The 25,039-nt window shown below is 40.3% G+C and overlaps 1 protein-coding gene across 1 annotated transcript in view; it reads left to right on the plus strand.

The window, feature by feature from the left end:
• Positions 1-23,781, plus strand: part of LOC143026895 (uncharacterized) — a 63,866-nt gene extending 40,085 nt beyond the window's left edge. Inside the window, exons 3-9 of the mRNA XM_076187680.1 lie at positions 6,877-6,944; positions 7,647-7,715; positions 10,309-10,420; positions 10,541-10,674; positions 10,842-10,956; positions 23,389-23,485; positions 23,589-23,781. Coding sequence (XP_076043795.1) covers positions 6,877-6,944; positions 7,647-7,715; positions 10,309-10,420; positions 10,541-10,674; positions 10,842-10,956; positions 23,389-23,485; positions 23,589-23,691 — 698 coding nt within the window. The 3' untranslated portion in view covers positions 23,692-23,781. The remainder of the gene's footprint in view (positions 1-6,876; positions 6,945-7,646; positions 7,716-10,308; positions 10,421-10,540; positions 10,675-10,841; positions 10,957-23,388; positions 23,486-23,588) is intronic.
• Positions 23,782-25,039: the final 1,258 nt, after the last annotated feature.

Genomic DNA, 25,039 nt, shown 5'->3' on the forward strand with positions numbered 1-25,039 from the left:
GCGCAGTGTCGTCCGCAAACAACAGCTGGCTCACCTCCAACTTTTCTCCATTTTCTTTAACCATCTCCAATCCCTGACCCACCACCCTAGCATTCACCTCTCGCACCACCCCATCCATGTATAAGTTGAACAGCCAGGGCGACATAACGCATCCTTGACGAAGTCCCACCTTTACTTCAAACCACTCACTCTCTCCATTTCTAATCCTGACACAAGCTCTACTACTCTCATAAAAACTCTTGACAGCTCCGAGAAGCTTTCCTCCTATCCCATAAATCTGCATAACCTCCCACAGTGCCTTTCTGTCTACCCTATCATAAGCCTTTTCCAGATCCATAAAAGCCCAAAAAACATCCTTCCCCTTTCCTATAGCTTTCTCACATATCTGTCTTACCACAAAGATCTGATCTACACAACCTCTACCTGTCCTAAATCCACACTGTTCCTCACCAATTACTCCTTCTGTTCCTCTCTGAATTCTCTCAATCAAGATCCTCCCATAAGCCTTCCCTACTACACTTAACAGGCTAATCCCTCTGAAACTACTACATTCACACTTGTCCCCTTTTCCCTTGTAAAGAGGAACTATACAGGCACTTCTCCAGTCCCCCGGTACTCTACCCTCTCTCCAGCAAACATTAAATAACCTCACCAGCCAGTCCATCACTGAACCTCCCTTTTTCAGACATTCTGCATGGCATCCATCCAGACCAGGTGCCTTACCTGCTTTCATCATCTTAACAGCTGCCTTCACCTCATCCTTCCTTATTTCTCCTCCATTCTCCTCACTCATCACTCTCATTTTCTTCGCATTTCCCACTGCAGCTATCTTTCCTTCCCTATCCTCCTTCACATTTAGCAACTCCCTAAAATATTCTGCCCATCTTCCCCTTACTGCCTTCTCTTCCATTATCATCTCTCCATCTGCACCTTTTACCTTTTCTTCCCTACTTGATTTGCCTCCTCTTCCTCTCTTAATTTCTTTCCAAAACATCTTTTTATTACTTTCAAAATTTTCTGTCATACTCTTACCCCATTTCACATCTGCTCTCCTCTTTGCCTCCTTTACCTTTTGCTTTACTTCTCTTTTCTTTTCTTTGTACGTCTCATATGACTCCCCCGTCCTCTTTTGTAACCAATCTGTGAATGGTCACTTCTTCTCTTCTACAACCTTCTTTGTTTCCTCATCCCACCATTCACTACCCTTTCTTCTATTTCCCCTTGTCCTTCTTGTTCCACACACCATCCTTGCACACTTTAAGACTCCCTCCTTGAACCATCCCCATTCCTCCTCCACACCCATCTCTGCTCCATCCTTTACTCCCTCCCACTCCTCCCTCAGCTTCTTTTCGTACTCCTTCTCCTTTTCCTTTTCATTCAAGGAGTTCACTCTAAGAACCTCCCTACCTTTTGTCCCTTTCCTCCTTCTCCATCTATCCTCCACTCTCAGCTTACCTTCCACCAAAAAATGATCTGATATTCCCCCACCCTCTCCCCTTAGCACATGTACATCCTTAACTCTTCCTATCATAATCCTATTTACCACTACATAATCCATTAGCGCTCTATCTACCACCCTTCCCTCCACCACCCTCTCCCATGTGTACTTATGCTTGACTTTCTTCCGAAACACTGTATTTGCTATCATCAACTCTCTAGACACATTTCCACCATCAACTCTCCACTACGATTCTTTCCTGGAACTCTACACTTCCCAACCACTCCATTGATTGGACCATTTCCCACCCTAGCATTAAGGTCTCCCAGTACTATTAAATTGACATTTCTTCCTAAACCCTCTATGCACTCATTTAAATCTATCCAAAAGTCCTCCCTTTCTTCCACGCTCTTCTCACTGCCAGGCCCATATGCACTTACAAAGACCCACATCTCCTTTCCCAGTTTCATCTTCATCCACATTATCCTTGAGGAAACCTCCTTCCACTCCACTACCCGTTTACCTATCTCCTCACTTACTAGAATAGCCACCCCTTCCCTCCCTCGCCCTCTCTTCACTCCTGATAACCTCCCACTTACACTCCCAAACTTACTCACCCTTCCCTTTTAACTTAGTTTCACTCAAAGCCAATACATCCATCTTTCTTCTGACAAACATACCACCTATCTCTTCCCTTTTACTCTCATCTGTACCACATCAACGCACATTAAAAGACCCAAACCTTAGGGTGCTGGTCCGAGGCCCTCCAGCACCCCTTATGCCTTCACTTTTGTTTTTAGGATATATGCCCTGTGGGGCTACAGGGAGAAGGATGCCTAGTCCCATTCCCCGTCCCTTTCTTCTCGCCTCTTACGATCCAAGTGGGATACTTGATGGCAGTATTCTTTTCCCCCACCACAGGGAATTCCCCCATCACAGAAAGAGAATACTCAGAGAAATGGTACAGGACAGCAACAAGGGGTTGGGGGACAGCATAACGGAGGGACATTAGTAGTATAAAAGTGTCATCATTTCTCTATGAACAGAGTTTTCTTCTATCATAGACAAAATGATGTGTGGCTCTGGTCTGTAGGGGCGCCCCATATAGACCCTAAAGTATCGACTACATGCTACTTTGCCACAATAACAAGCAGCCAATACCCCAGACGGGGTATGTAGAACTATCATTAAAATAATTTTTTTTCTTATATAAATTTCGACAAATGGCATCTCTTCCCCGCATGCGTGTGGTATTCCTAGCTACTCATGTCCAGTACATATGGAGACATTACAGACAACGCAACGCTGCGTTCCTGTAATATTTCTTTTATATTCGTCTTGCAAGATGACTTACAAACGTAAGCTTACGTTATCGAGGATATCCAACTTCAAGAAGAGTAAAGGGCATCAAAACTCTTCAGATCAAGGAGAAATTAGCGAAGAAATTAGCAGAGATGAAGGGGAGAGCGTGTTATCGCCGTCTGGCTTATCACCTCCTCCGCCACCACTCCCACCCACGCCACAACAGCAGTCACCCCCCATTTCTCTTCATTCTCCTCTAAGTCAACAATATACACACAATCATATGTGAAAATTTCATGCCAATCAGATGAATACACATGGCAGGAAAAGGAAAAAAAAACGAAAAAAAAAACTTTAGAAGCCGATATCTCGAAATGTTGTTTTTTGAACTTCAAATATTTTCACAAAATCGGTAAAAACTCTGATCAACTTATGTTAGGTATCAATTTATACTTCAACAAAAATATAATTTTTTGTTGGAATTAGATTTTTCAATTTGTCAAAAAAAAAAAAAAAAAAAAAACCGGATTCAGGAGACCCAAGTTTTTTTTTTCGAAAAAAAAAAAAAAAAATTCCTTCAAAGACAAAACAAAAAATTGAAAAACAAATCAAACAAAATGTAGATATATGAACAAAGTTTCTATGATAATTTTTTCAAAGCAATTAACCGAAAAATGAATCTTGTGAAACAAAAAAAAGAAAAACACGTTTTTTTTTTGTAGCCGCTACCATTCATCAAAATTTCATGAAATTTGCAGAATAGCATTTCTTTACATCAACAAACAACATATTAAAATTTCAAAGCAATTGGATGAACCAGAAGCGAGATATGAGCCCAAGGAGTTTTCGGGGGTGGCCCCCCTTAATGCTCACTTCCAATCTGCTGCCACTTTCACCCCTTGTACATCTCATCACCTTACTTTTACCCACATTTATCTTCAGCTTTCTTCTATCACACACTCTCCCAAACTCTGTCACCAACTTCCTTAATCCCTCCTCTGATCCTGCTACAAGTGCAGTGTCGTCCGCAAACAACAGGTGGCTCACCTCCCACTTTTCTCCATTTTCTTTAACCATCTCCAATCCCTGACCCACCACCCTAGCATTTACCTCTCGCACCACCCCATCCATGTACAAGTTGAACAGCCAGGGCGGCCTAACACATCCCTGATGAAGTCCCACCACTCACTCTCTCCATTTCTAATTCTGATCTATGCTCTACTACTCTCATAAAAACTCTTGACAGCTCCCAGAAGCTTTCCTTCTAACCCGTATACCTGCAAAACCTCCCACAGTGGCTTCCTGTGTACCCCGTCATAAGCCTTTTCCAGATCCATAAAAGCCCAAAAAACATCCTTCCCCTTTCCTATAGCTTTCTCACATATCTGTCTTACCACAAAAATGTGGTCTACGCAACCTCTACCTGTCCAAAATCCACACTGTTCCTCACCAATTACTTCCTCTGTTCCTCTCCTTATCCTCTCAATCAAGATCCTCCCATAAGCCTTCCCAACTACACTTAAGAAGCTAATCCCTCTGAAACTACTACACTCACACTTATCCCCTTTTCCCTTGTAGAGTGGAACTATACAGGCACTCCCCCAGTCCTCCGGCACTCTACCCTCTCTCTAACAAACATTAGATAACCTCACCAGCCAGTCCAACATAACTGTACCTCCTTTTTTTAGACATTCTCCATGGCATCCATCCTGGCCAGGTGCCATACCTGCTCTCATCTTAACAGCTGCCTTCACATCATCCTTCCTTATTTCTCCTCCATTTTCCTCACTCATCATGGTAATTTTCTTCGCACTTCCCACTGCAACCATCTTTCCCTCCCTATCCTCCTTCACATTTAGCAACTCCCTAAAATAATCTGCTCATCTTCCTCGTACTGCCTTCTCTTCCATTAACATCTCTCCATCTGCACCTTTTACCTTTTCTTCTCTACTTGATTCGCTTCCTCTTCCTCTCTTAATTTCTATCCAAAACATCTTTTTATTACTTTCAAAATTTTCTGTCAAACTCTTACCCCATTTCACATCAGCTCTCCTCTTTGCCTCCATTACCTTGTGCTTTACTTCCCTTCTCTTTGGTTTGTACCTCTCATATGACTCCCTCATCATATTTTGTATCCAATCTATGAAAGCTCACTTCTTCTCTTCTACAACCTTCTTTGTTTCCTCATCCCACCACTCACTACCCATCCTTCTATTTCCTCCCATCCTTCTTGTTCCACACACCATCTTTTCACACTTTGTGACTCCCTTCTTGAACCATCCCCATTCCTCCTCCACACCTAGCTCTACTCTATCCTTCACTCCCTCCCACACCTCTCTCAGCTTCTTCTTGTACTCCTTCTCCTTTTCCTTTTCATTTAAAGAGTTCACTCCAAGCACCTCCCTACCTTTTGTCCTTTTCCTCTTTCTCCATCTATCCTCCACTCTCAATTTGCCTTCCAAAAATGATCTGATATTCCTCCACTCACTCCCCTTAGAACATGTACATCCTTAACTCTTCCTATTATGGTCCTATCTACCACTACATAGTCCATTAACCTCTTCACTCCGGTTCAAAATCTTGCGGGCAGCATTAGCTGTCAGACGTACGATGTGTCGTAATAATAGTTGCATCATAAAATATGGTCACCGCTTATATCGATCGTTCTCTCTTTCACCCGTGAATTTTGATAATCATAGAAAATGTGAAGAAGACAGTTTAGAGAGTATGTCATTACGCAGGGGCAACTACAATAAATATAATCAAGACGCCGATATGGCAGCCTCGCGTATCCACTTGCTCCTCATGCCGCCTACGTATGCGGCACTGTATGGAAGGGGTTAACACTCTATCTACCACCCTTTCATCCACCACCCTCTCCCATGTGTACTTATGCTCGACTTTCTTCTGAAACACTGTATTTGCTATCATCAACTCTAGACACCTTTCCACCATCAACTCTCCACTACGATTCTTTCCTGGAACTCAACATTTCCTAACCACTTCGTCAATTGGTTCATTTCCTACCCAAGCATCAAGGTCTCCCAATACTGCTACATTGACATCCCTCCCTAATCCCTCTATGCACTCATTTAAATCTATCCAAAAAGCCTCCCTTTCTTCTACACTCTTCTCACTACCAGGCCCATATGCACTTACAAAAACCCACATCTCCTTTCCCATTTTCACCTTCATCCACATTAACCTTGAAGAAACCTCCTTCCTCTCCACTACATGTTTACCTATCTCTTCACTTACTAGTATAGCCACCCCTTCTCTCCCTCACCCTCTCTTCACTTCAGAGAACCTCCCAACTACACTCCCAAACTCACACTTGCCCTTCCCTCTCAACTTAGCTTCACTCAAAGCCAACACATCCATCTTTCTTCTCACAAACATACTACCTATCTCTTCCCTCTTACATCTGTACCACATCCATGTACATCAAAAGACCTAAACCTTAGGGCGCTGGTTGGAAAACTCCTAGACCATCTTATGCCTTTACTTTTATAGGAATGTCCCCTGTGGGGCTACAGGGAGAAGGATGCCTGGTCCCAATCCCTGTCCCTTTTTTCTCGCCTCTTACGATCCAAGTGGGAATATTTGGTGCCAGCATTCTTTTCTCCCCACCACAGGGTAGGTGAAACAAGGAAATTAAATTCTGTGAAATGGTACAGGACAGCAACAAGGGGTTGGGGGAGAGCATAACGGAGGGACAGTGCCAGTATAATAAAAGTTTCATCATTGCTCTGTGAGCAAAGTCCTCCTCTATCACAGATGAAATGATTTGTTGCTCTGGTCCGTAGGGGCGCCCCATATAGACCCTAAAGTATCAAGTGCATGCTACTTTGCCATAACAACATGCAGTCAATTACCACAGAAAATATGATCAGGTCAGTTCACAGAATATGGGGTCACTCAGCTATAACTACAAAATAAATATAATCAAGACGTCAGTGCTGGCATCCTCATATACCCATTCACGCCTCGTGACGCCTATTTAGGCTTCATCATATGGAAGGGGTTAAGTGATCTCTTCTGTCATTGTAGTGTGTGTGTTTCCTTTTCATCTTAAAAGATTGACAATTGAAATAGTAAAAGATTGACAGTTGAAGTACTTCTTTTGTCTCTTTCAGAAATCCTTTATGGAAAAGAATTCAGGGTCATTACTGACATGGCAAAAAGAATGCAGTTTCAGTGTAAAGTAAGTCTAAATTAATTTCCTTTTTATTAAGATGCATTTTAGAATAATAAGATTGTCATGGACCAATTATGGATATCTGCAAGTGGTGGTCCTGTGAGGTAGATGTCAGAGAGCATCTTCCTGCTGCCTATCTTTGTAACCTGTCAGCATCCCACTTCTAGCTGGAGGTGCAGGGCTAACACTGTCCAAAGACCAGGCCCAAGATCTCTGTCATCTTCAGCTGTATTTCCTCCCACCTTTTTATTTATAAGGAGAGTTGACAGCCAGTGACTGCTACCACCCTATTCCTATAAGCTGGCAGAGGAAACATGGATCTTGGTACATATGTAGAACCATAAACAAATTACAGAGTATATTGTTAATGTAATTGAAAATTTGGGCCAACAACTGAGGATAAGGATGGGGAAGATAAGTGATTTGTTGAATAAACTTGTAGAAGACATGGAGAAAAAATAAAATCTTAGGACTGGTCTGGAGACAAAGTGTCAGCCCTGAGTGACTGCACCTTCATATGGAAATGAAGGAGTTGGTGGAATTTGAAGATGAGCAGTAGGGAGATAATTCTCTCCATCATCTGTCTTTTAGGACATCTACATGCATTAACCTATTGTTGGTCTTGGCATTCAGTTATTACTGGAAAATTTGTAGATACACATATAGAGTTATATAATGTAAGTATTGATCACTGTATTTCATTTATAGATATGTAATCAAGAAATGAATAGCCATGGAGCTGTTGCAGACCACTTCAGGTCAGGGAAGCACCAAAAGGTAATGTGAACATAAGAAAAACCAATAATTAGATGGTTGGATGTGGTAAAGGAGACATTGGATGCATGATGAATGTCTGTGGAGGAGGGAAGAGAGCATACAAAAGATAGGAATCAGTGGAAAAAGAATATGATTTGAAAATTGAAGCAACTTGAAGAATGTTCTTGTCTACTCAGTAAAAAAAATTGAGGGAATGAAGGGGAGGGGGTAAAGTAGTTCCAGATATTGGATTTTGCCATGGAAATGTTGTGTTTTGCTACATTGCCTTTGACCCAAGCTGTGTAGTGGGACGTGGATGACCTATTGTTTATAAGGTGCTGACATGGCAAAAGCAACAATTTGGTTTTAATATGTATGAAATGGGTGTGTGCTTTGAATCAGCTGATTTCTTTTAAAGTATATATGTATATATATGTCTGAAGAAGGGGGTACAGTAATGGTGGACTGGTTTGTGAGGTCGTTTATCTAAGGCAGGGCAGAGTGCCAGAGGACTGGAGGAGTGCCTGTATAATTCCACTTTTACAGAGGAAATGGGGACAAATGTGATTGGTAGTTTTAGTGGGATCAGTTTGTTGAGTGTAGTGGGAAAGACTTATGAGAGGGCTTTAATTGAGGATTAGGAGAGAAACAGAGGGATTAATTGGTGAGGAGCAGTGTGGGTTTAGGAAAGGTAGGGGTTGTATGGATCACATTTTAGTGGTAAGGCAGATCTGTGAGAAAGCTTTAGGAAAAGGTAAGGATGTTTTTGGTCTTTATGGATTTGGAAAAGGCATATGATATGGTAGACAGGAAGGCATAGTGGGAGGTTTTGCAGATATATGGTATTGGCGAAAACTGTTAAGGGCAGTAAAGAGTTTTTACAAGAGTAGTAGAGCCTGTGTAGGAATTAGAAATGGAGAGAGTGAGTGGTTCAAGGTAAAGGTAAAGGTGGGGTTGTGTTAAGGCTGCGTCATGTTGCCATGGCTGTTCAATGTGTTGTCATTCCCTAGACTGTCTAGCCAAGCAGACCTATCTTCCTTAAGAATGCCACAGCTGGGATGGGGTTTTCCCACAGATCCTTTAGTGAGTGTATATTGTGCTGTTGGCATGCATGATTGTATAGAGTGCAGTCGTCCATAATGTGTTGTTTAGTATGAGATGAAATGTTACATCCTGGGGAGGTGTCTGCAATGCTGTCATCCAACAATGTTGTTGATATTAGTATTTCACTTGTCTAGTTGGTGAGAAGTGTGGCTGTAGATTTGGTTAGGGCTATTTTGAGTATTTGTAGTGGACTAGGTATTGGGTGTATTGAGGTATGGTTTTAGTATTTCTGCAGCTTTGCATTATGGTGTTTGCATGTAATTAAGTCATCTACATAAGAAGAGATTGTATTTCAAAGGTGTCGGGTGTGGTATATCATGCATGTATAGAGTGGATGATAGAACCGAGCCCTATGGTACTCTGTTCTTAAAGTTTCTGGTGTGCAATGATTGGTCATTGCCGTATATGACACATGGCATTTCTACCTGCCAGATAATTGGCCAGTCATCTTTTAGTATTAAAGTGCATATCTGTATTATATATTGGGACGGTTTGGACACAGGAAGAATGAGTGAAGAAGATTAGTAAACCAGGGGTGGTAGGCAGAGGTTGATGGAATGAACTTGAGGGGATGACTGAGGATTTGATGAATGGATGGGGTGAAAGGGGCTTTGAGCAAGAGGGGAATGTCTGTTGAGCAAGGAAGGGAGAAGGTAAGAGATAGGGGTGTGGTGTCCCTAACTCCCCCACATGAGCTTCTACATGATACTTTGGCTTGTAGTATTGTCATTGTAGTATGTGTGTGGCCAAGGAATTAGTATGCTGTGTAGAAATTGCTGGCCTTTGGCCTCATATTGCTGTGTAGATTAAGTCCATATCATGCCTGTACTCCAGGCATGAAGCATAATCTTGGGCCCTGCTGAGTCATGTTTCTGTGTGGCTGTCACTTCTGCTACTTTTGATTACGTTGACTTTGTATATAAAAAGCCTGGTCCTGTAACCAGCCTTCAGTCCTCCTCTGTACTTGTATTGTGTCACTAGGCCTCTCGGTCAAGGTCAACCCCTCGGGTGACTGCCTGACCCTGAGGCCGATGCTCACACTTGACCAGAATAAAGCCAACAAACCAAACTGAGTTTCATTCAGCTCCCTACATCACCTAGACCAAGTAACTTCATTGTATGTTTCAAGGGTGAGTGGACAATGGCTGTGTAGATGGTACTTTGATGCAAGGAAGGGAGGAGGGAGGTGATAAGGGGGAGGGGCAGTGGTTGTGTGTGGATGCTATTTTGATGCAACTCAAAGGGATTTCTCCTTGTCTTTTCTATTTTCCACATGAGGGGATGGAAGTGGCCTTGTTGTGGATGTACTGTGTTTTGCTGCATTTTGTATGACCCAGGGCAGTGGATGGGAGACAGAGATAACCCATCATCCATGAGGAGCTAAAATGAGAAGGAGGAAAAGGTGGTGGGACTGGGTTCAAGCTTTTTGACTTGGTTACCTCCCTTATCAGGGGGAAAAAATCCCTTGGTGTATATATTGATGTATATATGTATTCCTTTTTTTATACAGAATCTAGATAAATTAAGGTTGGATTCTCCTGCCCCAAGCTCCAGTAGTAAATATAATGATTATTCACCAACAAGTATTCAATACAAATTCCTCAAGAATGGCAGAGCAGTTGGTAATATCTAAACTTGGCTATGTTACTTTAGTGATAACATACACTGATATATTTGTTTCTTCTTCTCAAGATAAAGATTTTAGTTATTAATACATATTTTGTCTGTTTTGTTGCATATAGGACTTCAATTTTTAGAAGAATTCTGGAAAGGCTCCAGAAGGGTCTATTATCGTTGCATTCTTTGTGGTGCCCATGGCAAAATTGATGCCATGTACAACCACATGGTTGGAGCACGGCATGTAGAGAAGTATATTGTAAGGAATTTTTATGTTATATGTTACATAAGGATAGAGAGTAAGTTGCCATGTTGATGTTGTGTAAGGATAGGGAGCAAGCTGTCATATTCATTGATATTACTATTGTTAGGCTGTAAGACTCTTGGGGAATTGGAAGAAACAAAATAAATATTCTTTCATTTTAGAAAACGACTTGTTCCCTAAAGTACCCAGCACTAACTGCTAATGAGCGGGAAGGTATACGTAAGAAAATTATTGACGAGGAGGGTATCAACGTGAATGCCATAGCAATATATGATGGTAAGTACATACATACTGTACTGGTGTATTGGCTGCATATATTTACTGGTGAAAAGGGGAATAGCTTTAGTGTCAGGTTTGATTTTCTGTATTTCTTTGATCATTTTTCTACTTTCTGGTGTTGTGCACTTTAAGATTATTTTGAAGAAATGGTCGTTAATGTATTTACCTAGTTATATTTACCTAGTTGTATTATATGGGAAGGGAGCTATGCTCGTGGTGACCTGTGTTTGTATCTTTCAGCATCAAGTTTTTTCTTAAAATCTTTAATAGTGTTTGCACACACTGTTTCTTTGTCTAATTTGTTCCAAGTATCTATCACTCTGTGTGGAAAGCTTTTTTTTTTTTCAGATCTCTTCTGTAATTATCTTCTTTTAGTTTCTTTTCATGTCATCTTGTTTTTCCATTGTCCCATTTCAACAAGTCATTCTTATCTAAGATTTCCATTCCCTTCATAATGGTTGTTGATGTATTGTTTTGGTGATGATATTTTATCCTGTTTTCCATTAGTAGCTTCATAGGTGGTGGGAAATTTGATTTTGAGGTTTTTATGTTTTTGTGCAGTTCTCCACATTTTGTCATGATCAGTTTTTCTATGTATTTTTTTTTTTCCAGCACTACTCCTGTTTCTTATTTGTTAGATTTATGACGTTTCTATTTAATTGCTTTAGGTGCTCTTTTTCTTGTTCTGTAAGGTTGTCTCTTTTTACAAATTACTTTAAGGAGGTGTAGCATTTCATTTGGTGCATATTTTATATCTTTGTTATATTATTAATTAGTGTATGTGACAGAGGTCATGTACCATCCCACTGCACCTTCTGGGTAGCAGATGGTGGCCAGTCTGTGTTTGGCAAGTCTTGCAGTAAACTAGTGTACCTAAGGAAAGTGTTTCCTTACATTTCCTACTATCTATGGTAGAAAATGTGAGGAAATGCTATTAGAATCTTACTAAAAGATTTGAAAATGGCAATGAATCTGTCAACAATATGTCTACTTTGACTGTGTCAGTGCTTATGTCTTTTGACTTTGCAGTAGAGACTATGACTGGGTTTTTAGAATGTTTTATAGTCCAGTGCCAGGATTTAATAGCTAAAGCCAGCCATAATGATGGAAAAAAGCCATATTGGTTTGAATATAACCACTTTGAAAATTAAAGGTATCGAATTTTACTGTAAAATGTATTTAGTACTTACCAATGCTAATAATAGCCAAATAACTTACACAAAAACTCTTTGTTTTTTATTTATTGCAATTTGAAATCACATCTGCTGCAAAAGGTTTGCTACATCCATTCTTTTAAAACCTACCTGAGGCACCATCTGTTTTGCCGTGACATCAGAGATTATTCATTCTTCATGCATTGTCATTATGTTTGATAAATAGTGATAGTGTTGGGTGCTGCAGGCTATTTAATATAAAATTTAGGAATTATGAAAATGACAATAATAGGAGTTGATTTGCATGTCTTTTCCAGACTACATTTTTATCTATACCAAGAGCTTTTTCCTTCCCATATAAGGGGGTAACCAAATCAAAGGCATGCATCCACTCCCACCCATTCTATTCCCCTCCACCACTCCTTCCTCCTCATCTTAGCTCCTCATGGATGATGGGTCATCCCTGTATCCAGCCCACTGCTCAGGGTCAGAGGCAATGTAGCAAGAAATGATACATTCACAGCAAGACTGCTTCACTTAATTGGTAACCCCCCTCTCTGTTCCCTCATACAGAAAAAGAAAGTGGGAGAAATCCGTATATCATTCACACATAAGCAACCCCTACCCCCCATCCTCTGCCCCTCCCTTTCTTAGATAACAGTATCATCTATACACAGCCACTCCCCACTCATCTCTACCTCCTGCCTTCTCCCTTACTTAACAGACATTCCCCTCTTTCTCAATGCCCACTTTATCCCATCCATCTATCTCATCATTGATCATCCCCTTAAACTCACTCCCTCCCTCAACCTCTGCCTTCCAGCTACATTACATTTGATTTGTGAATATGAACACGATAAACATTAATACCAAGTTTCTGCCCAATGATGGCTGAGTACCATTTAGGTCCTCCTTTTCGATTTAACCCCTTCCATACTGTGCCGCCTACGTAGGCGTCATGAGGAGCAAGTGGATTCGCGACGCTGCCATATCGGTGTCTTGATTATATTTATTGTAGTCGCCCCTGTGTTTTTACATTCTCCCAAATGTGCCCTGAATCCCATTCTCTGTGGTTTTCAAAATTTGTGGGTGAAAGAGAGAATGATCGATATAAGTGGTGACTATATTTTATGATGCGAGTATTATTACGACACGTCGTACGGCTGGCATTGGCTGCTGCCCGCGAGATTTAAGTCCAGAGTGAAGTGGTTAAGGCAAGTATGTAATCTTCAATTTCCTTCTTACACCTAGGAAGGTGTGTGACAAAAGGAAGTTGAAGATAAATGTAGGTAAAGTAAGGTGATGAGGTGTACAAGGGGAGAAAGTGGCAACAGACTGGAAGTGAGTATTAAGGGAGAGAGACTGGAGGAAGTGGATAGTTTTAGATACTTGCGTGCGAATTTGGCAGGAAAGGGAGGAGTGGAGGTGAAGGTAGAATGTAGATTAAGAGAAGTGAGTAAATGCCTTGGTGGATTAAAAATTGTAATGAGAAATAGACATCTGGGAATGGCTGCTAAGAGGAGATTGTATGAAGGAGTGATTGTGCGACAGCATTGTATGGGGCAGAAACATGGAACATAAGAGAGGAGGAATTAGAATATATTTACCTAGTTGTATTTTATGGGAAAAGAGCTGTGCTCATAGTGACCTGTTTTTGTATCTCTCCACATCCAGTGTATTCTTAAAATTGTGTATAGTTCTGGCATTCACTGTTTCTTTGTTTAGTTTGTTCCAGACATCAATCACTATGTAGGAAGCTATGTTTTTCAGGTCTATTGTAGCTGTCTTTCTTTAGTTTCTTTTTGTGTCCCCTTATTTCTCTTTTGTCCCACTAATAAGTCGTCTCTATCGGGAATTTCCAACCCTAATTCTGTAAATGGTCAACAAACCACCTCTTTCTCTTCTCTGTTCCAGTGTTGACAGATGTAATTTCTCCAATCTTTGTTCGTATGTCAGATTTGACAGTGTAGGTGCCATTTTTGTTGCTGCTCTTTGGATTCTTTCTAATTTTCTTATGTTCTTTGTGCTAGGTGCCCACAGTGTTGCAGCATATTCTAGTTTAGGTCTTATCAGTGTAACAACTATTTTTTTTACCATCTCCTCATCTATGTAGTCGAAGGCCACTTTCATTGATCTTAATAAGTTATAAGTCTCTCCAAATAATTTATTGACATGTTTATCAGGTGTCAAGTCATTTGAGATGATTACTCCCAGGTCCCTTTCTGAATTGACTTTTTTTACTTCTTTGTTTCCAATTTTATATTGACTCAATACTCTGTTTTTGCTTTTTCCAAATTCCATTATGCTACATTTTTTAATGTTGAAGTTCATCTCACATCTCTGACTCCATTCCCATATTTTGTTTAGGTCTTCTTGCAGCGATCTGCAATCTTCTTCTGTTCTTACTCTCTTTAATAATTTGGCATCATCAGCAAAGAAGTTCATGTAACAATTTACTCCCTCATCCATATCATTTATATATATGGCAAATATTAAAGAAGCCAATACAGAGCCTTGCAGAATGCCACTTTTCACATCTTCCCAGTTCAAATTTTTGTCTCTAAGTACCACTCTCACTTTTCTCCCAGTAAAGAAATCCTTCATCCATTCCAGCAGCTCGCCTTGTATTCCTCCTATCATTTCAATTATTCTTATTAATATTTTGTGTGGTACTTTGCTGAATGCCTTCTGCAAATCCAAGAAGGGTCTGCCCAGCCATCTCTTTCTTGTATTATCTCAATTAATCTTGAGTAAAAGCAGATTAGGTTTGTGGGGCACAATCTTCCACTTCTAAAGCCAAATTGTTTTGGGTTTACTATTTTATTTTCTCTGACCCAGGGCAGTAGACAAGGTGCAGGGATGACCTGTTATCCAGGAGGTGCTAAGATAAGAGGGAGGGTGGAGGGTGGAGTGTATTTAGGGATGGAATGGGTGGGAATGGTTTTATGCCTTTTTCTTTTTGGCTACCTCCCTTATAAGGGGGAAAAAGCCTTGATATATGTATGTGTATGTATTTTATTTTCTTCCAAGTGTTTGGTCCATTTGTTTCTGATGACTTTTTTGCATATTTTTGCTACTGTGCTTGTAAGGGATACTGGTCTGAAATTTGTAGGATCTTTGTTTCCTCCTTTATATATTGTTACCATGTTTGCATCTTTCCAATCTTGTACCTTTTCTTCTTTGAGTGAGAAGTCTATTATCTTGTGTAGTTTATCTGTCAGTTCATCTATACACTCTTTCAGTATCCAATTTGCAATTCCATTTGGTCCATGCGATTTCCTGACATCTAGGTTTTTTATTTGGTCTCATTTCTTTTTGTATTACCTTTATTTCTTTCATTATGGGTGATCTTTCTTGTTGTCCATCTCCCCAAAATTGTGAGCTCTCAATTGTAAAAACAGACCTGAAATGTCTGATCATAACTTTTGCCATCTCTGTGTCATCTATATATTCTTTATCTCTTTCATGCAATTTCACTATTTTGTGTTTATCCTTTAGTTTTTTCATTTATATATATGTAAAAGAGTTTAGGTTGATCCTTACATTTGTCTATAATATCTTTTTCATAATTTCCTTTTTCTTTTGTGTGTATATTCACATATTAGTTCCTAAGTTTAATATATGTTTGCCATTTGGATGGTTTTTTGTCTTTTTTTTCCATCTTTTCCAGACTTTGTCTCTCCTGTCTCAAGCCTTACTACACCTTTTATTATACCAACACTTTATATAAGTCTCTTTTTGTTTCCTTTTTGGTACATATTTGTTAATTCCTTCCTTGTACTTTTCTTTGAATATGTTCCATTTGTCTTCCATCTTAGTTTTCTTAGTTTTACAAAATGTTTTGTTGTCTTCCTTCTCTATGTTTATCATTCCTACCTACATTGTTCTGTTCTTTTAATTCAAACTCTGTTAGTATATGGTCGCTCTTTCCAATTGGTGTTTTATAATCCATTTTGTTCACAATATCTGGTTCAGAAGTTAGTATTACGTCTAGTTTTGACGGTTCCTCATTGTTTCTATATCTAGTATTTTCCTGAATCCATTGTGTTAGGGTGTATTCGATGGTCATATCCAGTAGAATGTTGCTCCAAAGTTCATTACCTCCTTTTACTATCATTTCTTCCCAGATTATATCTTTTGCATTAAAAATCACCCATGATTACTATGTTTACACCCTCTTTCAGTAACTCGTTTAGCACATTCATTGTGTCTTCCAGTGATTTAGAATGTTTGCTATCCGACCACGCATGTGTTTTTGGTGATACATGCACTGCTGCTAATTTTCTGCTTTTCATCTTTTGGTTTACAGTTTTGATCATAATTAATTCTATATTGCCTTGGCTTTCAATAATCTTTGTCACATTTAGACCCTTTTTGGTCAGTATCATGACTCCTCCTCCCTGCTTGTCTGTTCTATATTTCACCCAGTGGTTGTATAGGCCATGTCCCACTATGCTTGTTGATAGAGGTCCTTTCAATTTTGTCTCTACTGTTCCCATAATGTCAGGTTTTTCTGTTTCTAGATAGTCATTTAGTTAATTAATTCCAGAGATCATGCCATTGATATGTGTGTATGCCACTTTTAGTTTCATATTTTCTTTTCTTTTTTTGTTTAAGTTTCTTTTTTTTGATGTACCACTTTTTTAGTCTCAAGTTCAGCACTCTTAAAAAAAAATTCATTTTTTTTTTTGTCTGTTTTTTTCTGAGAAGTATGATAGGGGTTACTAACACATGGAAAGAATGAGTGAAGAAAGGCTAGTAAAAGAGGTGTGGAAGGCAGAGGTGGAAGGAGTGAACATGAGGGATTGACCTAGGATGAGATGCTAGGATGAGATGAATAGATGAGGTAAAAGGGGCTTTGGGAAAGAGGGGAATGTCTGTTGAGGAAGGATGGGAGAGGACAGAAGATGGGTGAATGGAGAAGGGTTGTATATATATGATGCTGTGATGCATGATGTAGAATGGGTGGGGGATGAGGGGTGAGGGAGTATGTGTGAGAAATAATTTGATGCAGTCTGAAGGGATTTCTCCCTGTCTTCTCCTTTTCTGCATGAGGGGATGGAGTGGGGGGGTTGCTGATTTAATGAAGCAGCCTTGCTGTGGATATGCTGTGTCTTGTGACACTACTTCTGACCCAGGGCAGTGGGCGAGATGCAGGGATGATCTGTCATCCAGGAGGTGCCAAGAGAAAAGGGAGGGAAGAGGGTGGAGGGGAGTGGAGTATGATAAGGATGGAATGGGTGGGAGTGTTTTTTTTTCTACCTCCCATATAAGGGGGAAAAGGCCTTTGGTACATATGTGTACATAATCATCAGGTTCAACTGCCATATGTTTATTTTGAGAACTAGAATGCTCATTATTGTATTTAGGATGAGCATAATCAGTAGTGTTACAACTGTTATTAAACAAAGTGTCATTTGAACAGTGAGAATTGATCAATTGCCATTCATAAATGAAGTAGTGGAGTGGAAGGAGGTTTCTTCAAGGTTAATGTGGATGAAGATGAAACTGGGAAAGGAGATGTGGATTTTTGTAAGTGCATATGGGCCTGGTAGTGAGAAGAATGTAGATGAAAGGGAGAATTTTTGGATGGATTTAAATGAGTGGATTAGGGAGAAATGTCAATGTAGTTGTATTGGGAGACCTTAATTCTAGTGTAGGAAATGAACCAATAGATGGAGTGGGTGGGAAAAGTGGAGTTCCAGGAAAAAATCATAGGGGAGAGTTTATGGTGGAGATGTGTCTAGAAAGAGAGTTGATGATAGCAAACACAGTGTTTAGGAAGAAAGTCAAGCATACACATAGGAGAGGGTGGTGGATGGAAGAGTGGTAGATAGAGCATTAATGGAGTATATAGTGGTAACCATGAGTATAGGAGAAAGAGTTAAGGATGTATATGTTCTAAGGGGAGAGAGTGGGGAATATTGGATAATTTTTGGTGGAAGTTAAGTTGAGAGTGGAGGGTAGATGGAGAAAGAGGAAAAGGACAAAAGATAGGGAGGTGCTTAGAGTGAACTGCTTAAATGAGAAAGAAAAGGAGTACAAGGAAGAGCTGAGAGAGAAGTGGGAGGGAGTGGAAGGATAGAGTAAAACTAGGAGTGGAGGAGGAATGGGGATGGTTGAAGGAGGGGGTCACAAAGTGTGCAAAGATGGTGTGTGGAACAAAGAGGGCGGGAGGAAATAGAAGGAAGGGTAGTGAGTGGTGGGATTAAGAAGCAAAGAAGGTTGTAGAAGAGAAGAAGCAAGCATTCACAGTTTGATTACAAAATAGGATGAGAGAATCATATGTGAGGTACAAAGAAAAGAGAAGAGAAGTAAAGCATAAAATAAAGGAGGCAAAGAGGAGAGCAGATGTAAAATGGGTTAAGAATATGACAGAAAATGTTGAAAGTAATAAGGTGTTTTGGAAGGAAATTAAGAAAGGAAGGGGAAGTGAATCAAGTGGAGAAGAAAAGGTAAAAGTGCAGATGGAGAGATGATAATGGAAGTGATGGTGGTAAGAGGAAGATGGGGGAGAGTATTTTAGGAAGTTGTTAAATATGAAGGAGGATAGGGAGGGAAGGTAATTGCAGTGGAAAGCACTAAGTAAATGACAGTAATAAAGGAGGAAAATGGAAGAGAGCTGAGAAAAGATGATGTGAAAGCAGTTATAAAAATTATGAGAGCAGGTAAGGTACCTGAATTAGATGGGTGTCTTGCGGAGTGTCTAAAAAAGGGAGGTACAGTGATGGAGGACTAATTGGTGAAGTTGTTTAAAGTTTGTCTAAAAAAGTGTAGAGTGCTGGAGGACTGGAAGAGTGCCTGTATAGTTTCACTTTAGAAAGGAAAAGGAGACAAGTATGAGTGTAGTAGTTTGAGAGGGATCAGTTTGTCAAGTGTAGTTGGGAAGGTTTATGGGAGGGTTTTGATTGAGAATATTAGAAAAGGAACAGAGGGAGTAATTGGTGAGGAACAGTGTGGGTTTAGGACAGGTAGGGGTTGTGTGGATCAGATTTTTGTGGTAAGGTAGGTATGTGAAGAAGCTTTAGGAAAAGATAAGGATATTTTTTGGGCCTTTATGGTTTTGGAAAAGGCATATGACAGGGTAGACAGGAAGGCAGTGTGGGAGGTATTGCAGATATATGGGATAGGAGGAAAGCTATTAAGAGCAGTCAAAAGTTTTTATGAGAGTAGTAGAGCATGTGTTAGAATTAGAAATGGAGAGAGTGGTTTGAGGTAAATGTGGGACTTCATCAGGAAAGTGTCATGTTGCCATGGGTGTTCAATATATACATGGATGGGGTGGTACGACAGGTAAATGCGAGGGTAATCGGGTATTGGAGATGGTTAATGGAAATGGAGAAAAATGGGAGATAAGCCAGTTGTTTGCTGACAACCCTGTGCTTGTAGCAGGATCAGAGGAGGGATTAAGGAAGTTAGTGATGGAGTTTGGGAAGGTGTATAAAAGAAGGAAGTTGAAGGTAAATGTGTGAAGAAGGAAGGTGATGAGATGTACAAGGGGAGAGGATGGCAGTGAATTGGAATTGAGTATCAAGTGAGAGAGACCAGAAGAAGTGAATAGCTTTAGGTACTTGGGTGTGAATGTGGCAGGAAAGGGAGGAGTGGAGGTAAAATGTAGATTGAGAGAAGCAAGTAAATGCCTTGGGGTATTAAAAAGTGTAATGAGAAATAGACATTTGGGAATGGATGCAAAGAGGAGATTGTATGAAGGAGTGATTATGTTGACAGCACAATGGGGCAGAAACATGGAACATAAGAGAGGAAGAGTTTAAATGTGTTTGAGATGAAATGCATGAGAAGTGTAGTAGGGGTTACTAGACTGGATAGAGTGAGAAATGAGGATGTGAGGAGGAGAGCATGGGTGAAAAGGGAGTTGGGAGATAGGGTGGATGAAAGAGTATTGGGATGGCTTGGACACATGGAAAGAATGAGCGAAGAAGGATTATTAAGAGATATTTCTACCCCAAATTTCTCATGAGCAAGATGCTGCACAGCCTCTTTTAGCTAATGGTGGTTCAGCCCCAGAATTGCATTGCTCAAGTATATTAGACAACCTGTATCACATGATTTTCAGTATCTATAGTTTTTATTGGTATCTATTGTTTTATTAGTATTATTACCCCGTCTGGGGTATCACCCCGTCTGGGGTATTGGCTGCATGTTATTGTGGCAAAGTAGCATGCAGTTGATACTTAAGGGTCTATATGGGGATCCCCTTCGGACCAGAGCCACACATCATTTTGTCTGTGATAGAGGAAAACTGTACATAGAGAAATGATGACACTTTTATACTACAACTGTCCCTCTGTTATGCTGTCCCCCAACCCCATGTCACTGTCCTTTACCATTTCTCTGAATTTTCATTTCCTTTTTTTGCCTACTTTCCCTGTGGTGGGGGGAAAAAGATTACTGCCACCAAGTATTTCCACTTGAGCCATAAAAGGCGACAAAAAAAGGGATGGGGGATAGGATTAGGAGTCCTACTACCTGTAGCCTCAAAAGGGGACATTTCTAAAAAAGAAAGTAAAGGCATAAGAGGGTCTGGGAGTTTTCCAACCAGTACCCTAAGGTTTGGGTCTTTTAATGTGCATGGATGTGGTACAGATGAGAGTAAAAGGGAAGAGATAGGCAGTGTGTTTGTGAGAAGAAAGATGGATGTACTGGCTTTGAGTGAAACTAAAATGGAAGGAAAGGGCAACTGTGAGTTTGGGAGTGTAGCTGGGAGGTACTCAGGAATGAAGAGGGGACAAGGGAGAGAAGTGGTGGTTATACTAGTAAGTGAAGAGATAAGTAAGCGAGTAGTGGAGTGGAAGGAGGTGTCATCAAGGTTGATGTGGATGAAGGTGAAGCTGGGAAAGGAGATGTGGGTTTTTGTAAGTGCATATGGGCCTGGTAGTGAGAAGAACGTAGAGGAAAGGGAGGCATTTTGGGGTAGATATAAATGAGTGCATTGAGGGATAAGGGAGAAATGTCAATGTAGTTGTATTGGGAGACCTAAATGCTAGGGCACGAAATGAACCAATTGATGGAGTGATTGGGAAGTATGGAGTTCCAGGTAAAAATTGTAGTGGAGAATTGATGGTGGAGATGTGTCTTGAAAGAGAGTTGATGATAGCAAATACAGTGTTTAAGAAGAAAGTCAAGTATAAGTACACATGGGAGAGGGTGGTGGATGGAAGAGTGGCAGATAGAGCGTTAATGGACTGTATAGTGGTGACCAGGAGTATGGTAGGTAGAGTTAAGGATGTACATGTTCTAAGGGGAGAGAGTGGGGGAATATCAGATCATTTTCTGGTGGAAGGTAAATTGAGAGTGGAGAATAGGTGGAGAAAGAGGAAAAGGGCAGATGGTAGGGAGGTACTTAGAGTGAACTGCTTAAATGAGGAAAAAAAAAGAGAATGAGTATAATAAGAAGCTGAACGAGGAATTGGAGGTAGTAAAGGATAGAATAGAACTAGGAGTGGAGGAGGAATAGGGATGATTCAAGGAGGGAGTCATAAGGTATGCAAAGATGTTGTGTGGAACAAGGAGGGCGGGAGGAAATAGAAGGAAAGGTAGTGAGTGGTGGGATGAGGAAGCAAAGAAGGGTGTAGAAGAGAAGAAGCAGGCATTCATTGATTGGCTACAAATTAGGAAGAGGGAATGGTATGAGAGGTACAAAGTAAAGAGAAAGGAAGTTAAGCATAAGATAAAGGAAACATAGAGGAGAGCAGATTTGAAATGGGGAAAGAGTAGGACAGAAAATTTTGAAAGTAATAAAAAGATGTTTTGGAAGTAAGTTAAAAGAGGAAGAGGAGGCGAATCAAGTAGAGAAGAAAAGGTAAAAGATGCAGATAGAGAGATGATAATGGAAGAGAAGGCAGTGAGAGGAAGGTGGGCAGAGTATTTTAGGGAGTTGCTAAATGTGAAGGAGGATAGGGAGGGAAAGGTAGTTGCAGTGGGAAGCGCTAAGAAAATGAGAGTGAGTGAGGAAAATGGAGGAAAAATAGGGAAGGATGAAGTGAAAGCAGCTGTTAAGATGATGAGGGCAGGTAAGGCACCTGGGTTGGATGGATGCCATGCAGAATGTCTGAAGAAAGGAGGTACAGTTATGGTGGACTGGCTGATGAGGTTATTTAATGTTTGTTTAAGAGAGGGTAGAGTGCCAGAGGACTATGGACACCCAGTACAAAAAAGAATATAAAGAAAATAGAACGAATCCAAAGAGCAACGGCAAAGATGGCTCCACTTTCAAAATTGACATATGAGCAAAGATTGTCTAAACTAGACCCACCAACCCTGGAAGAAAGAAGAGAAAGAGGCAATCTATTGGCCATTTACAGAATCATGAAAAGCATGGAAGACCTTGGCAGAGAAGACTTATTAAAGTGTGATAAAAGAAAAACAAGGTACATGAAAAGAAACTCAAAAAGGATAGTTATAGAAGAGAGCTGGAAAAAAAATAAGTTTCCACACAGAGTGGTGGATGTCTGGAAGAAATTGGACAAAACAATAGTGTGTGCAAACACCATATAAGAATTTAAGAACAAACTAAATGTTGCGAGATACAAAGGCGGGTCACTGCGAGCATAGCTCCCCTTCCCGTAGAATACAACTAGGTAAATACAACTGGGTAAATACACAGATGCCGAATTTATTGCCCATCAAAGTTGGCATGCCTGCACACAGTGTAGTGATGCTGATATTTTCAGCCATAGGCAGGACTCAAACTCAGATCACTGAATTAGTGGTTGGGAGCAGTGCCACTGCACCATCAAATTGTGTGGATGCATGCACCAAAGGATCTTTCTCCCTTGTAAGTAAGAGTCAAAGCACACACCCATATCATATACATTAACCTCTTTGATATAATGATACCTATGTAGGCGTCATGAGGCACAAATGGGTATATGAGGATGCAGGCATTGATTTCTTGATTGTATTTATTTTGTAGTTGTAGTTAAGTGACCCCCAAATTGTGTGAACTGGTTTGATCATGTTTTTCAGGGTGAAAGAAAATGATTAATAAAGCAGTGACTTCATATTTTATAATGTGAGTAGTGTGATACATTGTACATTAGGCATCCAAAGGTGTGTACGAGAATTTGACTCATATTGAAGAGGCTAAAACACATTTAATGCCCCTCCCATATTAGACTCTTGTGGATGAAGCATGCCAAATAATATATGGAAGTCTTCATAACATGGCTGGATGCAATATCATAACTGAATTATTCCCATTGTTTGCCCTCCATTTAATAAGAAATGCTCTTGCATAATACATTTTTGCAACCAGATCCTGCCTTGTATCCAAGTAAGTGGGAAGCAGAGGGGGCAGCAGCTAGGACACGGCAAGGAAGGTCAATCAAAGAAGAAATCAAAGAAGAAATCCAGTAAGCATCAGATTTTTTTTATTAGCCTGAACTAGTTGTGAGTGTGCAAGTGTTCTGTTGAGTGTTTTAAGAGATTGATGGTGATTTTTACTTTGTCTTCCAGGAAATCAGAGCCTTCTGGAAGTTCATCAGATAATGAACCAGAAGAGCCTTGTAAATTAGAAACTAAAACTCAAGCAACACAAACAGGTATGATCATGGTATGATAGTAAATGACTAGCAAAACCTTGTTTACCAATATCTGTTCTTCCCTCAGTCCACCTTGCTTTATTTGAATTATGCTTTTTATTCCCCCAGACCTTTACTTGCTTCCCTTACTCTATAATTCCCCTCCACTTCCACTCCATTCTCTGCTACATGTGACCTGAGATATTAAAGCTCTCCAGTTCCTCCAGCCTATTGCCATTTAAACTCTTCTCCAACCCACTTGACACCTGCATCCCTTCTATATTGTGTCCTTTGTACATCTCATCACCTTTTCCCACATTTACTTTTAGTTTCCTCATCTCACATATCCTCCCAAACTCTGCTTCTAACTGCTTCAGTCTATCTTCCAACTCATCTACAAGTTCAATGTCATCTGCAAAGAACAACTGGTTCCCCTGCTCAGCACCTTTGGATTTACCTGATTCACCACCCTCTCCTTGTACATGTTGAACAACCAGGGTGACAACACAACCCTGGTGCAATCCTACCTTCATTTTAAACCATTCTCTCCATTCCCTACCCTCACACAAGATATACGAGTACTACTCATGTAAAATCTTTTGACTGCCCTGAACAAACTTCTCCCTGTCCCACACATTGGCAACTTGTTACATAATGTCCCTCTGTCAATCCTGTCATGTGCTTTCTCTGAACCCATAAACTTAACTCCTAGAATATGATGATGCTTACATAGACATCAGGAGGCATGAGTGAGTATACAAGGATGCTGGTGTTGGCACTCTGATTATATTTGTTTTGTAGTTTTAGCTGAATGACCCCATATTCTGTGAACAGGTTTAATTGCACTTTCTATGGTTTTATAAACATTCTGGGTGAAAGAGAGTGAGTATAATAGCTTTGACTTTATATATAACAGCTTTAACTTTATATTTTATAATGCATGTACAGTGGTACCTCTATGTACGGGATTAATCCGATCTGTACGCCTTTGCATAAATAGAAATTCGCGTAAATGGAAACACTATTTCCCATTGAAATCAATGTGAATTCAATCCATTCCTGACCCCGAAAAAGTCTACTTTTTTCCCTCTGATATGATGAAGCCTGTCACCAAACAGACATCAATAGGATGATTATGATGTTCCTGCAACATTAATGCCAAAAAATCAATGTTAAAGACCACTTACAAGGTAAAAAATATAATTAAAAAAGCAATCTTTTGTACCTACCGATGGTAAGGCTTACAGCTGGCAAAGAGGAATGGAAGTGAGGAGGTGGTGGAGCGGTGGGGGCTTACTGACCTCCCTCTGAAGAAGGTGCGCCTTCAACTGGAGCAGCACCCTCATCAAGACGCTGTCATTTGGCACGAGGCTGGAAGAACTCTGT

This window comes from Oratosquilla oratoria, chromosome 7, assembly GCF_046742065.1.
Source record: "Oratosquilla oratoria isolate Oo_2021 chromosome 7, ASM4674206v1, whole genome shotgun sequence".
NCBI lineage: Eukaryota > Metazoa > Arthropoda > Malacostraca > Stomatopoda > Squillidae > Oratosquilla > Oratosquilla oratoria.